This window comes from Eulemur rufifrons, chromosome 4 (assembly GCF_041146395.1).
Source record: "Eulemur rufifrons isolate Redbay chromosome 4, OSU_ERuf_1, whole genome shotgun sequence".
NCBI lineage: Eukaryota > Metazoa > Chordata > Mammalia > Primates > Lemuridae > Eulemur > Eulemur rufifrons.
This window is the reverse complement of record NC_090986.1, coordinates 23,058,074-23,075,651: the sequence shown is the minus strand read 5'-3', so window position 1 is coordinate 23,075,651 and position 17,578 is coordinate 23,058,074. Positions and strand designations below refer to the sequence as shown.

The 17,578-nt window shown below is 36.1% G+C and overlaps 1 protein-coding gene across 4 annotated transcripts in view; it reads right to left on the bottom strand.

The window, feature by feature from the left end:
* The window catches only part of TPP2 (tripeptidyl peptidase 2), a 72,904-nt gene that overhangs the window by 34,809 nt on the left and 20,517 nt on the right, over positions 1 to 17,578 (bottom strand). For all 4 annotated transcript variants that reach the window (XR_011233465.1, XM_069467080.1, XM_069467081.1 and 1 more), the window contains exons 6-14: positions 12,975 to 13,138; positions 11,254 to 11,408; positions 10,511 to 10,587; positions 8,547 to 8,674; positions 7,977 to 8,076; positions 3,733 to 3,881; positions 1,998 to 2,113; positions 1,315 to 1,483; positions 449 to 606 (exon numbers count right to left, since the gene is read on the bottom strand). Coding sequence is in view for 3 of the 4 variants with exons in the window: in XM_069467080.1 (XP_069323181.1) it covers positions 449 to 606; positions 1,315 to 1,483; positions 1,998 to 2,113; positions 3,733 to 3,881; positions 7,977 to 8,076; positions 8,547 to 8,674; positions 10,511 to 10,587; positions 11,254 to 11,408; positions 12,975 to 13,138 (1,216 nt within the window). In the remaining variant the exon portion in view is untranslated. The remainder of the gene's footprint in view (positions 1 to 448; positions 607 to 1,314; positions 1,484 to 1,997; positions 2,114 to 3,732; positions 3,882 to 7,976; positions 8,077 to 8,546; positions 8,675 to 10,510; positions 10,588 to 11,253; positions 11,409 to 12,974; positions 13,139 to 17,578) is intronic.

Sequence of the window (17,578 nt, the reverse complement as noted above, 5' to 3'; positions counted from 1 at the left end):
CCTCAAACTCCTGGGCTCAAGCAATCCTCCTGCCTCAGCCTCCCGAGTAGCTGGGACTACAGGCATGCACCACCATGCCCGGCTAATTTTTTCTATGTATTTTTAGTTGGCCAGATAATGTCTTTCTATTTTTAGTAGAGACAGGGTCTCTCTCTTGCTCAGGCTGGTCTCGAACTCCTGAATTCAAACGATCCTCCCGCTTTGGCCTCCCAGAGTGCTAGGATCACAGGCGTGAGCCACCACGCCCGGCTGACATGACATTCTTAATGTATTTCACTGCTTAAATGGATACAGACATACCAGAAGAGCAGTAAAATTTTGGAAGTAAAAAGGTCTAGCTGTTTCTTAACAAGAAAGCAATACATTATAAATATACCTGGGATAGTTTATTTTTAACTTTTAAACATTTTAAAGAGCAAAGAAAGTAAAAGTGAAGACATGTCAATACCTCTGTATAATGCAATCCTTCTCTTAAGCCCCTGGGATCCACACGTATATTTATGTGTCTACATTGATTCATGAGTTCCAAATGGCTGGGACACTGAACCCAAGATGAATTTGAAGTTAAAGCTAAATGAAGCTGAAGGGATATTTTTTCAGAGTTTTCTGGCATTAAAAAGACCAAAAGTTAAAAATTAGTATTTTTTTCCTTTAGTATTTTTTCCCTTTTCTTCCATTTTAAAAAGTTCTGTCGTCTCTCAAAAACATTTAGCAACTTAGTTTAATTGACTGTAAAACATACCCAAAACATGGCTTAAATAAAACAGTCACAGAATCTTCCTTACATTTCAGTACAATCATGATCCAATCATACTTTCACCAAACACTGGTATGACCTTAAAATACATTTTAGTGGATATTTTTCATTACTGTGTGCAGATAATAGCATTCGACTGAATGAAGACTACCAAATATAAAGTGAAGACTACTTTTGTTTATACCTAATTGAGCTGCGATTCTCCCTGGCTGCTTCTACTTTCCACTTTCCAACTGAAAGCTCTATCTTCTACCCAAACAGTTAAGGGGGAAAGAAAAAGAATTTGATGTTTTATTATCCACAATGTAATAAAAATATAGGTTACTGAAGGCCCACTCTACAGTTTTTTCTCAGTAGTCAAGATATTAATTGCATTGCTATTGAACTGGGACCCCAAACTGCTCTACTATTTTCCCTTGAATCTGTAAGAAGTAAAATAATCATATTGTAAATTCATGCTTCCTTTTCAGAACACTGGCCCAAACAGCATTTCCCTATTGTGATATCATTCAAACCACAAATGTGAATCTTTCAGCTTATCGCATCCTATATCTGACCTGTGTTCTCTGGAAATACAGGTTCAATGCCAACACCGTGATCTGAAGGTGCAGCCACCTGGACAGGATCTCGGAGGTAGATGCCACGGTTGTTTCCAACAGTAACAGTGAAACCTAATTTATTAGCGAATGATGTATTCTGAACGAGGTAGTCATAGGCTTTATCAACCTAATTAAAAGAATATAAATGGTTGAAGTCAAGAAAATAGTTTGTTGCAATTTATCAATCCACTTGATTTCAGTTCAAGCAAGTACAAACAAAAAGTTTCCATATGCACCTCTCTCAACTACCCATTACCCCAATTAAGAGGACAATTTTACATTTTTAGACACCAGTTGCATCTTCCATTCTGCTCTTTAGTCACACTGTTCTCAAATGATCAAATTTAAGAACTGACGATCCCTGTGGCCATTATGACTGACCAGTTTTTGACCTTCTCTCCTTTGAATTTCCAACCTCTACATGGCCTCCATCTATTATATTTCTCCATCTTAGTGCAACGAATTTGTCTGTAACTATAAAGTTGCTTTCATATCCTTTCTGCTTACAGTTCTACTATGGCCATAGAATCTACAATTTAGATACACCGAATCATTGTTATAATAGAAAATATTATCCAGTAACATCTAAGACATTATCTTAATGATGTTTTCCAACCCATTTTTCATACAGGCAACAGTACCTGAATAATACCATGTCCTTGGGCAAATACTTCTATATTGTCAGCTTTCACTGCAGTGTTTTCTAGAGCTCTTCTGACTGAGTGCACTGTATAGTCAACATTATTAGCTTTCAGACCTAAAATTAAAAACAAAAACAAGAAAAGCAGTGTTAGAGAATTCACTATCTGAAACTCTAGTTCCCTCAAACCAGTATGATGACATGCAGACTCTCTGGTTTTAATGTCTTGTGTTTCAACACTCATTTTTTAATCTTTTTTCAAAGTGACCTAAACAGTCTGAGTCAAACTGTTTGCATCACACTGAGACTTCACTCCACAAAAGTCACTGCATGTCCATTATGCAGTGGCATTAATGCAGGTTATGCAGAGGTAATATAAATGTACAATCACACACCTAAAGGCACTGGACTGACATTTTTCTTTAAAAACATTTTCTTTAAAAGAACATGGTTGTTGGCAGTCAGTGGTCAACACAATTGCACATTATAAACACCTGGGTAACTTAAGCAAAAAGGATGCTGAGATCTCATGACAGACCAATTAAAGCAGAACCTTTGAGGACTGGATCCCAGGAATTCCTGTTTATTAAAAGCTTCCCAGGTGATTCTAGGATCCAGCCAGGTTGGGAAAAACATGGAGGCCATCAATTTGTAAGCCGTGTTATCTTGACTGTTGTTAGAGATAAAAGATGATTACTATACCATTCTTTTCCTCTCCAGAACTCATCAAACGAAACTATGATATTTTAAGAAATAAACAACACAAGCATGGAAACATAATGATGCTAAAAGAGCAAATCAAGAAAGTGACCAATTTTGTCAGTGAGAAACTTAAAAAAGTGAAGCTCCATCAGAGGAAATGACAGATGAGCTGGGTCTTATAGAAGGTACAGGAGTTTGCAAGGCCAAAAAAATGACAGAAAGGACTTCTAAGCAGAGAAAGCAGTATACCCAAAGATGGAGGCACGAGAGACCTTGAGATATTTGGTGAGGTTGAACAGGACTAGAAAGTGGGTAGAATCACATCAGGGATTATTATCCTAAGAGTTTGGACTCAATCTGGTAAATGATGTGGAATTGACAGGGGCTTCTAAATAAGTGGTATATAATCACTGGCTTGTGTTGGTAGTTCTGTAGCAGTGTGAATGGACCACTTTGGGGAGACGTGGTGAGCAGAGGAGAGAGGTATGATGATAAGGAAAGGGGTGAATAAAGGAGGCAGGGGAGAGACAACTGGAAGAGGGACATTTTTGAGGTGGGAGCTTCACAACAGCTTGGCTATCCTGACTCTGAGTCCTACGATGACCCCGATGACACCCTATTTAATACTGCGCACCACCCTAGAAATCCCTACTTCCCTTTGTACTTCATTTTGCTCCACAGCATTCAACTTCTGACGTGTAACATAACGGTTATTTATTTTGTTCAAAGTCTATCTCCCTTAACTATAATATAAACTCCACGTGGGCAGTTTTTTGATGTTTTATTCAATAATTTAGTCCTAGAGCTAAAATACTGCTTGATAGTCATTAAGAGTAGACAGCCAATAAATATATTGCTGAATGAATGAAGACAGATTCAAACTGTTATTATTATATTAATTACTTTCTACCTTAAACTTTACTTTGTGCCCTAGGACGTTACCAATTCTACCACATGTTTTTACCTAGAGAACTTCAGAAAACAAAAATATTGGTCTGCAATAAGGTAAGAGAATAATAAGCAATTGTCCTTACCTGAAAGTATCAGGGCAATACCTCCACATGCATTAGGGGAAGACATAGATGTCCCATTCATTAGCTGAGTCCCCCTCAATGTCCAGTTAGGAACAGAAGCAATGGCTCCTCCTGGTGCACTGATACTCACGCCAAGGGCCCCATCAGCACTAAAAAGAAAGCCATTGAAGTTTGTATATGGTGGTGAAAGTTGGGGACACTTGGACATTCTTAAGGAGGCTACTGGTCAAATCAATTATAGTATAATACTATGGACCGTTTGCAGTCATTACAAATAACGACAAAGATACTATTACAGAAAATCAATGGGGAAAACATATCCAGCATAGCTATTTCCCTACATGCAGCATTTATTTTTTTCCTTATAAGTGAACAGAAATCTCTGTGTGTATGGGCTTACGTGTGTGACAGGCCAAAGGGTGTCAGATATATTTACAGAGAGAAAAATAAATGAGTGTCATTGCTCAGACTCCTTAATTAAAGTACTTCTCTCTTATCTGTAATCAGTAGATTTCCCTTTAAATTTAATATAGCATTGTACAATAGAAATATAATGTAGGCCACATAATGTAATTTTAAATTTTCTACAAGCCACATTTTGAAAAACAAGATTTTAAATTTCTTTTTTTTTTTGAGACAGAGTCTCACTCTGTTGCCCGGGCTAGAGTGAGTGCCGTGGCGTCAGCCTAGCTCACAGCAACCTCAAACTCCTGAGCTCAAAGGATCCTCCTGTCTCAGCCTCCCGAGTAGCTGGGACTACAGGCATGTGCTACCATGCCCGGCTAATTTTTTCTATATATATTTTTAGCTGTCTATATAATTTCTTTCTATTTTTAGTAGAGATGGGGTCTCGCTCTTGCTCAGGCTGGTCTCGAACTCCTGAGCTCAAACGATCTGCCCACCTCGGCCTCCCAGAGTGCTAGGATTACAGGCGTGAGCCACTGCGCCCGGCCTAAAAACAAGATTTTAAATAATATATTTTATTTAATCAGACACATCTGAAATATTATTTCAACACATAATTGATAGGAAAAAAAGAGTTTACATTCTTTTCTGTACTCAACCTTCAAAATCTGGTGTACATTTTATACTTATAGCACATCTCAATTCAGACTAACCTCATGGGAATGGTGGCTGGCATACTAGACAACTCAAGTCTAACAGGACTGCCTAATTGAGGGCTTCGGCTAAGCAAAGTCTAATGAGTTAAAAGCCCTCACAGTTTGTGATCACATTCTCATCCAACACAAGCTCTGTCCTCTGTCCCAAGTAAAGAAATAACATATTGGTATACTTTCTCCTCCCTGGAAAAGTGGCCATAAATTCCCCAGAGGTTGCTAGACTCTCCCTCAATCATTCTTCCCCCAACTGAGTGAACTATTTTTGTTCCTGACTAGGAATCAATCCTAGGGCAATTAATTTGGTTTCACATTTTTTACAGAGAGCTGACAACAATGCACATTTGAAATGTGTTGGTGGCACCCCTTTTAGCGAAGATCTTAGAACAAGTATTAGGTAAACAAATCTGTTGACTGTAAAGATGTTCACGACATATTGCTGAGTGACAAAAGTAGGTTATAAAAGTGCCTGAATAGTGAGGACCTCCCATTTATGCATAGGAGAATGACAAAAAAGATGTTCATCAAAACATCACCCGTACGTTTCACAGATACTGAGATTTGGGGTGATTTTTACTTTCTTGTTTGCACTATCTATACTGCCTAATGATGTTCATAATGAGAAATGGGTATTTTATAATTGGAAAAAAGTAACTAGAAGAGTCATGAATTCTTTTTTTTTTCACATGCCAAACTTCATAAAGAGAGACATGAATTCGAACTGACCAGTTCGTATTGCTCTTTATTAATTTTCTACCAAACTGTTAAAGTCGCAAACCATAAAGCATTTCTCGGTATTTAAATCAGTACTAGAAAAATGAGTTGGATGAAATGTAAATAACTGTTTCCTTAAAATTTAAAAACACCAGAGATATTTTCTTCTAAATTACAATATACAATTCAAAAACATCAAATTCAAAATCTGTTTATGTAGACATTTGGTAATATGTCATTAAGAAATATGCTACAAATATACGTAATTCAAACACTTGTACTCTCATAATATGCTGAAATTAAAAAAAAAAAAAAAAAGAAAGAAAAGAAAATAAAAGAAAAGAAATATGCCACACTTGCAGACACCTGGAAGTAAATGCTACATGTCTGACAGTCAGTGCTGGCCAAGAGGCAGTGTTTTTCAAAGAGTACAGAACACACTCTGTTCAGTGATTATTAGTCAATGTTTTATATAATTTTATACTGTATAATAATTAAACCAAACAGTTTGCAATAATTCATGTTTCAAATATAGCAAACATGAAATAAATTCCCTCAATTCTTAGAACATTTGGTTTGTGAATCATTATCTGCTTTAATCCAAACTTCTTCCATAATTCATGAACTCCTTGGTGTTTTCTTAACATAATTCTTTAAATGTTCTATGGCAAATAAGATTGGCAAAGGCTGGTTTAAACATCCTCTAATACTTTGTTTCTTCATTAATTATAAGACAAAACTTAAAATTTCAAAATCAATTTTAGAAGAGAATTAAGTTTATTTTTTATTTTATTTTATTTCTTTGTGACAGAGTCTCACTCTGTTGCCCAGGCTAGAGTGCCATGGCATCAGCCTAGCTCACAGCAACCTCAAACTCCTGGGCTCAAGCAATCCTCCTGCTTCAGCCTCCCGAGTAGCTGGGACTACAGGCATGCGCCACAATGTCCGGCTAATTTTTTTATATATTTTTAGTTGTCCAGCTAATTTCTTTCTATTTTTAGTAGAGACAGGGTATCTCTCTTGCTCAGGCTGGTCTCGAACTCCTGAACTCAAACGATCCTCCTGACTTGGCCTCCCAGAGTGCTAGGATTACAGGTATGAGCCACCGTGCCTGGCCGAGAATTAAGTTTATTAATTTGATACTTTTATTAACTGAACATAAAACAAACTTTTGTTAATTTTCCACTCTCCTTCCTAGTCACTCTTATCCAGTGATGTTAGTTGGGCTGACGAGGGTGGTCTATGGAGATGGTATAAGGCGAAGCTTTCTGATCTATCACAGCCTCATTGTTTTCAATGACAGTTTATAAAAAAACTGCTAAATTTATTCTTTAAAAAGGAAATTACCTTAGAGAAGACTAGGAAGGTATTTGTAATTCATAGAATTGAATATAACATTATCTATCTCATCTGATCTGATCCCAACCAATTTTTCTCATTTTATCTTCCAATATTCCCTACTACCTCTTTTATACTTACACACACCCAACTCCTACTTATTTCCTCCAAAACTTTACACTAAAACCTGCTTATCTTTGGTTTCATGTTAATTCTTAGCATATCTGTCTCTCAACATCCTATCCATCCTTCAAAGAAAACCTGAATACCATCTTCTCCATGAAGGGTCCAAGTGATTGCTCCTACCTCTGTAGTCCCATCATCCCAAAATGACATTTTGAATTCAGATCACAAACTGTTCATTAATGCCTTGCCTGCTGCAGGCACTAAAGTATCTGCTGAACTGAATTCCAAGTCTATTCTTTTTCTAAATTAACTCCAAAGAAGTAGAGATGAATTAAAATAGGCTCTATTTTTCAGAAGGTCCCTGTACCACTGATGTCATAATGAAGGATTATATAAATTCAGACTTAATATACCTCTTGAGAAAGATAATTCCTGGAATCAGATAAATATAGTTCATAGAAGGTTTTAGGGAACCAAAACAGACGAACTTCATTTGCCAATCAGAATTTGCTTACTTAGGGATCTCACCCATAATTGTTCAAAGCAGGTCATAACTTAAAAACATGAACATTGGTATGCAGGCCCTATACTGTGATGCTTTACAAAAGCTTAGAGATTTTGTTACACTGAAGTTCAAATATCAAAATTATTTAGAACAAGGCCATCACTACTTTTTAAGGATAATAAAGTCCTGACATTCTTTAGATCCTCATAAATAAAGGATTATGAATACAGGAATAAGAATTTATACTCAGAATAGTTATATTCTGACAATGAAGCAATTATTTTATTTAATTATCAGTCCCTGAGATGAGACTGCTAATCAAAATGAAAATATTGAAAAACTTAAAAGCCAATAGAAGGAAACATCATCTAAAATTCTGCCCTTCCCGATAATGTAAAGTTTAACCAAATACATGTAATGGTCCCTATACTACTTGCACCTACCTCGGCCCCCTAGAAGACCATGTATATTGATTTGCAGGTAATTTCTCTCTCAACGAATACTCAGCAACCATCATATCAGGAGAAACATAAGCACCAACACCTGTGGAATGAATTTTATTAACAAAAGAAAGCCAAATGTGTATCTTAATTCTAAATCTACTGTTCACTTCGGTAAATTGCTTAATCTGTCTACACTAGTCCTGTTTTATAAAACAGAAAGATGAAATATAATAAGGAAACAAGGAAGTTTACTACGTACCAGACTTTATACTAAGTACTTTGCTTTTGGGTATAAAAATAACTATCTTCCAAAATTATTTAGTGTATTAAATATAATAACGTACCTAAAAGTATCATGTGTACCTCTATTGAACTACTTTCTCCAGTCTACTTTAAATTACAATAAACTCTAGATATGCTGGTTCCCATACAAGACTGTAAATTTCCTGAGGACACAGGTAAGCTCTACCAGTATCTTACATGTAGTGGAAATAAAATTAACATTTGTTTAACTGTCATTTTTTGTTTGCTTGTTTTTAAACAAATCTATTTCTAAAACAGGAAACTAACCTATCACACTTGATGTAGTTCCACCTGGACAACCGACTGTAGAAAGGCATGGACCGTTATTTCCAGCACTTGAAACATAAATTATATTGTGCTTCCACACTGCTTCATTAATTACTTCACAAATTCTCCTGAAAAAGAGAGAATTCCTTTAAACATATAAACTGTCTCATTTTTCAAGAAATACATTATAATATATAATATAATGTGAAAAAAATTTCAAATATAGTTTATCTCATGAAACAAACTAAAATATGGGTTCCAAATTGTAGAACTGAACGGTAACTATAAATAAGGGAGTGTACATTAGAATCACTCAGTAGACATACTCAAACTACAAACATTCTGCCTCTATTCCCAAAGTGTTTATAGTACCAAAATCTTGTTCAATTATATGAGTACATAAATTTTGGCACTTACACCCTTGGTGGAACATGATACAGCCATTCTAAGTGATACACTCCAGATGGGTTTTAGCATAGAGGAGTCATGAGGACAGATTAAATGTGGGAAAAATGCTAGATGCCAAATTTAATATATATGGGAAAATATACTACAATACTAAAATCTTAGCAGTGACTGTGGCAGTAGGTGTTTCATTTCCATACCCCACTTAATATAAAGTATTCAGAAGAAATTCCTCAGATGATTACTCTACATATTTGTGAGTAGGAACTGTCTGACTAAAAGAACAACCTTTAGTGGCAAAGGTAAATTAGGACACTAGGAAAAACCTAGGAATAAGATTTTCAAATATAAGAAATCTGGTTAGAGCTTGACAGTAAACTAGAAAAACTATTCAACGTTAAAAGAGATGAAGTTAGATAACAATGAAGAAGAAAATGGAGCTAATATAAAAAAGGTGTAGGGCCACAGGACTCTTCCAAATTATAAGCTTGAATATCCGGGCAAGGAAAAAATGTTAGAGAAAGAAGAATTTAAAAGGATGAATAACAAAGAAGAAGAGAAAGAAACACATGTATGTAACTAAGACAATAAAGTGAGAGGAGATGTGGCAAGATTGCATTAAAGAAAGAAATGACTGAGGATGACAGGGTGCATGTTACAACATCAGTAAGGTGATGTCTCCCAAGAAACCCAATACCAGTTATTTGAGAAAATTACATAATTTGATAACAGCAAACTACAGGGTCTGGCTTGGTAAAATTTCCACTCTAATAAGACATTCTTCAGAAAGCAGATAATGAGTATATTTGCATGGCTTGGTGGTGGGAGTAGGGGAGAGACTGTCAATAAGTAAATACTAGAGATAAAGTAATTTCAAATAGTTATTACCATGAACAAAAAAAGGCAAAGTAACATAATGTCAAGGTCACAATGCTAGGTTTGGCAGAGAAAGACACTGAAGATAAAACAAAGAAGAAGAGGGTGTGTGAGATACACTGGGATGCATCAAGGAGACGTGGACACTGAAGATGTGGAGACAGTGAATACACACAACCAACAGAAGTTTTGTAGATCAGGTGCAAGGTCACTATAGGGTACAGCAAGTCTGGGGGTCTGTCAGGTATGTACCTTCAGGGTGCTAATGAAATGAGTAATTATAACGATGGAGGGACCATCAGATCTAATCTGGCTGGGAAGGAAATGAAGATGCAGTGGAGGCAGCAGTGAAAAAGTACCAGGATGGGGTCTGTGGGTTGCCAAGTCTCAGAAGGGTTAGGGTAGAGTAATCAAGTAAGAGCTACAATGGACAGCAAAGGAATGCTTGCAATCAAAATTTCAGGCATGGTGCAATGAATGGCACTAAACAACATCAAAGATATGACCACAGGAATGGGGGCAGGAGGGCGGGGAGGACCCTGAGGTCCAGGAGACATACAGTTATTATCCAAGCACTGTGACTGTTCTTTTTTCCATCGTGACATTTAATCCATTTATGAAAAACATTTAAAACTCCTTACTTGCTAAGTTTCTATGGCTAACGACTAGGAAAAAACACTCACCCAGAATTTGGCCAGTGAGTTGCTTCTCCATAGCTGTAGTTGACAAGATCACACTTATGATTTATAACTTCTATCATCTATTAAACAGATTAAGAGTTTAGGCAGCAATTTACAGAAACAGACTAGGCAGTAAAATAAAGGTATATATATAATCCTACAGTTTCTGAGCCAATCTCATTCTAATTTATAAATTACTTCCAGGCGTATCACCGTGTGTTTGAACATTATAAACAAACAGAAACAAAAAGGTAAGAGGAGATACATAATAGTCAAAAAATAAAAACTAACATTTCCAGAATGGAGTGGGTGGGGTTAGAGGTAGAGGGAATAGAATGGTCCTTACTAGATTCTAAAATCACTCAAGTTGAAGTAAAATATAATTTGTGTGTTAAAATGAAGTACTAGTTGAGGTCTTACATTCCCCTTAGTCTGATGAAACAAGCTGGGTAAGAGGTGCTTTTAATTTTTTTGTAACAAGTATCTCAAAATTGCTTAGTAGGAGATTTACCAGAAATGACAAGTATAAAATAATTTTTTCACAAAGGTTACGCCAAAAAACTTTATCCTGATAGTTTTTAATAAAAATAATTTTGAAATAAATACATTTTTTTCTTTTTAAAACAAAGTCCTGTACACAAAATATAGTTCGATGTATTCTCAGTAAACCAGGAGTACTTTATAAATCTAAACATATCCAAGATCATTAATCATTAATCTTCTAAATCAACAACTCAAATACTCACAGCTCTTATGAGGCCTGTGCCTGTTTCCATTGTGCTTAGCCTTGTATCACCAATCTTGATGGAAAGAATTTGAGCACCAGGAGCTATTCCATTCCTTTCAGGTTCTTCAGGAAAATGCCCAGCAGCTATACTAGCTACGTGTGTCCCATGAGCTCCTAGAGACCAGAGTGGGGGTGGGTGACAAATATTCTCACAGACTGAAAGTTTTAACCATTTGATTCAATTTGCATATTATTTATCACAATAAAAATAATCAAATAACATATACTCTGATCTATATATATTAAGATAGATTATCTTAAATGTCTTGCCAATAATTAAAAAAAAAATCCTTGAATTACACCCACTATACTGCTACCCTGATCACTGAAAGCAAAAATGCAAGTAACAAAGGAGAGAAAGTATTTACAATATACCTGAAAAAAGCTTATATCCAGAATATATAAAGAATCATTGAGATTGAAACAAAAAAAAGAGAGATTACTTTAAATGTTTACATTAGAAAAAGCATTTCAAAGAAGAGGATATCCATATAGCAAATAAACATATGGAAAGATGTTCAATTTCATTAGTAATCTAGGAAATATAAATTAAAGCCACAATGAGATGCCTCTACATATCTTTCAGACTGGCTAAAATTTTAAAGACTGACAACAGCAAGTGTGGATGGGGGTGTGTGCATGATATACTGCTGGTGGCAGTGAAAGCTGAACACAGCCACACCCTATGACCCAGCAGTCCCACATCTAGCTACATACCCCCCAAAATGCATGCACATGTAACTAAGGCATCCACAAAAATGTTCACGGCAGCATTGTTCATAACATAAATTCAAAAACTTAAAATAACTTCAAGATCCATTACTAGTAAATGGTTACATGGCATACTAATTCATAGAACTGAGCAATACGTATGAATTACTACTATGAGATGAAGCTCACAAAAGTCACACACAAAAGCACATATACTGAATTGATTCCATTTACATAAATGAAAAAAGGCTACACATGTGAAAGTGTCACTATTTTATCATTTCTGACCACAAAAACAGCAATATCATATGGTCCAAACTAACGCACTGACAGCAATCAGGATTGTAGTTAACTTTGGGAGGAGGAAGGGTAGGTTACTGATTAGGGAAAAGCATGATGGGGACTTTCATACTGGAGCATGTGCGTAGGTTACATGCAAATATGCCACTTATATCAGGGACTAGAGAATCTTCAGATTTTGATATCTGAGGGAGGCCCTGGAACCCATTCCCCACAGATACCAAGGGACAACCATGTTTCATTGTAAGAATAACATACAATTAAAAAATATATATATTCTTTTGGTTAATGGTATTTAGGTAGTTTCCAACTTTTTGGAATTTGCACAGAACACTGTTAATGAGGATCCTTTTATCTGAATTTCTGTACTCATGGGTGAAATTCTCAAGGGTTAATATTTGGAAGTGAAATTACTGCTCACATGATGAATTATCTTAATGGATTTTCTGATGTTGGACCATGCTTGTATTCTTGGAATGGATCCTACATAGTTATGGCTTTAAAAAAACAATATTTTAATAGTATAAATCACATCTATGATTCCAGACCTAGTCCTTTAGTTAGGATCTCTAGATTAAAATTTTCTCTAAGGTTGCTCTGAGCTACAGGAATTAATCATCTTACCACCTCATAAATATATCTCTCATTAGTGAATTTGAAAGAGAATACCTCCACTGGTTACAATGGAGAGCAGGTTTCCATCATCATATATATTAACAGAGTAATTCAACATCTCAGCTGTGCCAAAAGAGCCATATTCTTGGGCCTCTTTGTAGTTTCTCAATACAGTAGATTTACTCAAGTCCCCATCTTCATTAGAATCAATGCAGGCTCTGTTAATCAAAAAGAAAAGGGGATATCAAAATTTATCAATTTTCTTACCTTCCTAAAAATCATGTGACAGTTTTTCTCTGCTACCTTCTTACTATCCTACAACTTCTACCACCATAAATAACTGCCTGGTTTAGTCTGTTTCATAGAATCAGCAGCACAGATTAGGTAAGATAGCTTATAGGAACCATTCCTTACACCATGTACAATCGGCTTTAAGAATACTGTCCTTCACAAAACCTTAGGTAGAAAACCATCTGGTCACTTAAGAAATCAGAATCAAAACTTGGCCTAGAGTTTTAGAGCAGTTTAGAATGGTTTAGACACACAGCATAGGCTTTAATTGCTGCTGCTTCTGTTAGTACTGGCTTCATGAATCTAACAGCTTACACGTGCTCCTTGACACTAATGAACTTCACTGAGCTTTAGACCTATAGTTACAATAGACTTAGGCACACTTCATAGGTCAGTTTCTTATAACTGCCATCAACATGGAGTGACTCAACAAATACAAGCATTACATCAAAACAAATTATTAAGTACTTCACTAAATAACTCCACATACAGCAAATATGAATGCAGTGGAATGTTATAGCTTTCTGAAGGTCTGTTTGGCCTAATTCAAGGAGTAGCTGTTAGAATTACAGAGAAAGGGAATATGAAAATGAGGCTCATAAATAGAGTATGTGTGAGAGTGGGGAGGAATAGGTGGAGGAAATTATGTTTTATAAATTTCCTGATATTTTCCACACATTTCTTTGCCCATTTTCTATGAAAAGAATCCACAGCTTTCATCAAGGATCTCAAAGCAAACACGACATAAACAAGATCAAAAAACCACTGAAAAGAAATCAATTAATAGCCTTTCCTTTGTGTAATCCTCTGTACATACTGTTTCTCTCAACCAGTATTTTCTCCATTTTGAGTGACAGGAAGTCTGACAGTATACAACCTGACAGATACTCACAGTATACTGAGTTACACTGGGTTACCTGAGAAGTGAAGAGATACTGGGTTAAGATTAGTACAAATGTGGAAGGAGGAGGGCAGACTGGACATTCCTTACAAAAACAAAATAAAACAAAACAAAAACACAAGGTACTTAAAGAATAGGTCACTATTTCCCCTAAGAAACAGCTGGCATTTCTGAAATGAGAACACTTGCAGACAGAGATAGATTCACCTTAGGTACCACGGGATCATCAAGATTCTCCTCAAGGCCGGGCATAGTGGTTCACGCCTATAATCCTAACACTCTGGGAGGCCGAGGTGGGTGGATCGCTCAAGGTCAGGAGTTCGAGACCAGCCTAAGCAAGAGTGAGACCCCCCCCCCCCGTCTCTACTAAAAATAGAAAGAAATTATCTGGCCAACTAAAAATATATATAGAAAAAATTAGCCGGGCATGGTGGCGCATGCCTGTAGTCCCAGCTACTTGGGAGGCTGAGGCAGTAGGATCGCTTAAGCCCAGGAGTTTGAGGTTGCTGTGAGCTAGACTGACGCCACAGCACTCACTCTAGCCCGGGCAACAGAGCGAAACTCTGTCACAAAAAAAAAAAAAAAGATTCTCCTCAAAAATTTTGGATCTCACACCTCTCACCACTCACAAAAATCAACTCACAATGTATAACAGGCTCCAACCTGAGGCATGAAACCATAAGAATTCTAGAAGAAAATGTTGGAAAAACTCTTACAGACATCAGCCTAGGCAAAGAATTTAAACCTGATCAAATTAAAAGCTTCTGCACAGCCAAAGAAACTATCATTAGAGCAAACAGACAACCTACCAAATGGGAGAAAAATTTGCATGCTATACATCTAATAAAGGGCAGGTAACTAGAACCTATATAGAACTCAGGAAAATCAGCAAGAAAAAAATCAAACAACCCTATCAAAAAGTGGGCGAAGGACATGAACAGAAACTTTTCAAAAGAACATAGACTAATGGCCAAAAAACATATGAAAAAATGCTCAACATCTCTAATCATCAGGGAAATGCAAATCAAAACCACAATGAGATATCACTTAACTCCAGTGAGAATGGCTTTTATCAAAAAGTCCCAAAACAACAAATGTTGGTGTGGATGTGGAGAGAGAGGAACACTCATACACTGCTAGTGGGACTGCAAACTAGTACAACTTCTATGGAAAGTAGTTTGGAGATACTTCAAAGAGCTAAAGGTAGAACTATCATTTATTTGATCTAGCAATCATACAACTGGGTTCTTACACAAAGGGAAAAAAAAAACCACATTCTATAAAAAAGATATTGGCACTCAAATATTTATAGCAGCACAATTCACAATTGCAAAGATGTAGAAACAACCCAAGTGCCCATCGATACTTGAGTGGATTAATAAAATGTAGTATATGTTTACCATGGAGTACTACTCAGCCATAAAAAAAACTGAACTACCTCCTCCTGTATTATCCTGGATGGAGCTGGAGCCAGGATGAAGTATCACAAGAATGGAAAAACAAATGCCACGTGAACTCACCATTAAATTGGTACTAACTGATCAAAACTTAGGCACACATATGGAAGTAACATTGATCAGGTGTCAGAGAGGGGCATGGAGGCAATGGGTAAACTCACACATAATGGGTGTGGTGTGTGCTGTCTGGGGGATGGGCACACTTATGGCTCTGACTCGGGTGTTGCAAAGGCAATTTATGTAACCAAAGTGTTTGTACCCCCATAATATTTTGGGGGGGAAAAAAAATTGGACCTAACTCTGAGATCAAAGCCCTACAGGATATACTGTGTTATGCAAAAAAGTTAAATTATTTCTAGTAGCCCCTGAAAGTATAATTCTGCTGTATTTTTCACTAATGATTACAATAAAATTTTCTAAAATGTTACTCTAGATTTCAGATTTTATTTCACTTAATGTTTGATTAAATTTCATTTCCAATACAAAAGTTCTTTAAAAAAATCTTAAGAGTAGTCATCAACAAACTGCTACAAGTGAATCACTTTATCAACTCCCTTGAAGACCAACAAAACCTGGAAACACACACTGGCACCCTGGACATTGTGACTCAAAAAAATTTCTTTCCATTAGCACAAAGTAACGTGCTTTCAGAACTTGGAGGAAACACTTTAAATGAAACCACTTATTGCCTCACTATGCAATCCCTACTAATATATTACTATTTTTTGTTTTTAAGTCCTTTGTAGTATACTTTCCCACATATACTCAGTTTCGTCTTTAGCATTTTCCTCACATTTAACCTTCCCTCCTCTCCAACAGTAAAATTCACCCAAGGCTTACAAACTTGGAGTGACTGTATCACCACATGGCAGATACCCCAAGATTTATTAAACTATACATCTGAACAACTTTTTAATATTACAAACATTGTGATCAAAACTTTCTGTATAAAGCTTTTGTAAAGAAATTTTTCGAAATATGTATGCACCTACACACACCAAAACAACATACCTGAACATACAAAAACTGCATTAATATTTAATGTCATCTGGACTGAAATAGTCATATGCAGATATTTTTATTAACATCTTCAGTCCCAAATGCAGTAGGGATTTCTCATACAATTGGCCATTTTATATAACTGTAATCAGAGATGAGTTAGCATCCAGATACATGGGAGGAGAACCCTCCTTTAAAAAGGTGCATCATAAAGGTGAACAATCTGAGAGCAGTAATTAAGTAGTCACATCATGTTCTGCCACATCTTGTGAAACAATGCCCTGCATTATGAGCAGGAACTCGAACTCAAATAATTTTTGATTACCAGTTTTAAGGAAGGGTTCCCCTGGTTTACTGCAGGAATTCTAAAACACACATATGGCTAAATATGTTAAGAACATCTTCCTGTTTTCATGCAGAGTAATTTAAGACACACTAACCAACTGTAAGAAACATACCTGCAGTACACAAGCCACGAAGAAAGAAACTGAAAAATGTACATGATGGGTAACTGGTAGAAATCACATTATTAGCAGTAGTGTAGTAGTAGAAACAGCAGCAGCAGTAATAGCTTCCATTTGCTGAGTGCTTACTATGTCTGAAAACATCAAATTTAATTTTCACAAAACCCTGTAAGTACTTTTATTATCCCAATTAACAGACGAGGAAACAGACTAAAATAGGTTTAAATGATGCGTTCAACGTCATACACCTAGGATTCCAACTCGCAGATTAGGCTCTTAGTCACTGTATTAGACTGCCTCACTTCAACTTAGCAACACTATCTCCATTTATAAATCTTCAACCAACTTTCCTCCTCTGCTCTTAAAATATCTCTAATAAATGCTTTCTTTTCAACATTCACTTGCAGTTACTTTCCAAATTGTCCAGCTTCAATTAGGAACATCTCCATATATACCAATGGTCAACCTGCTAATATCTAATTAATGAAATAAGTTTAAGACAGATAAAGGTCAGGTTTAGTGTCAAAGAAACTAACTAGAAGAAAT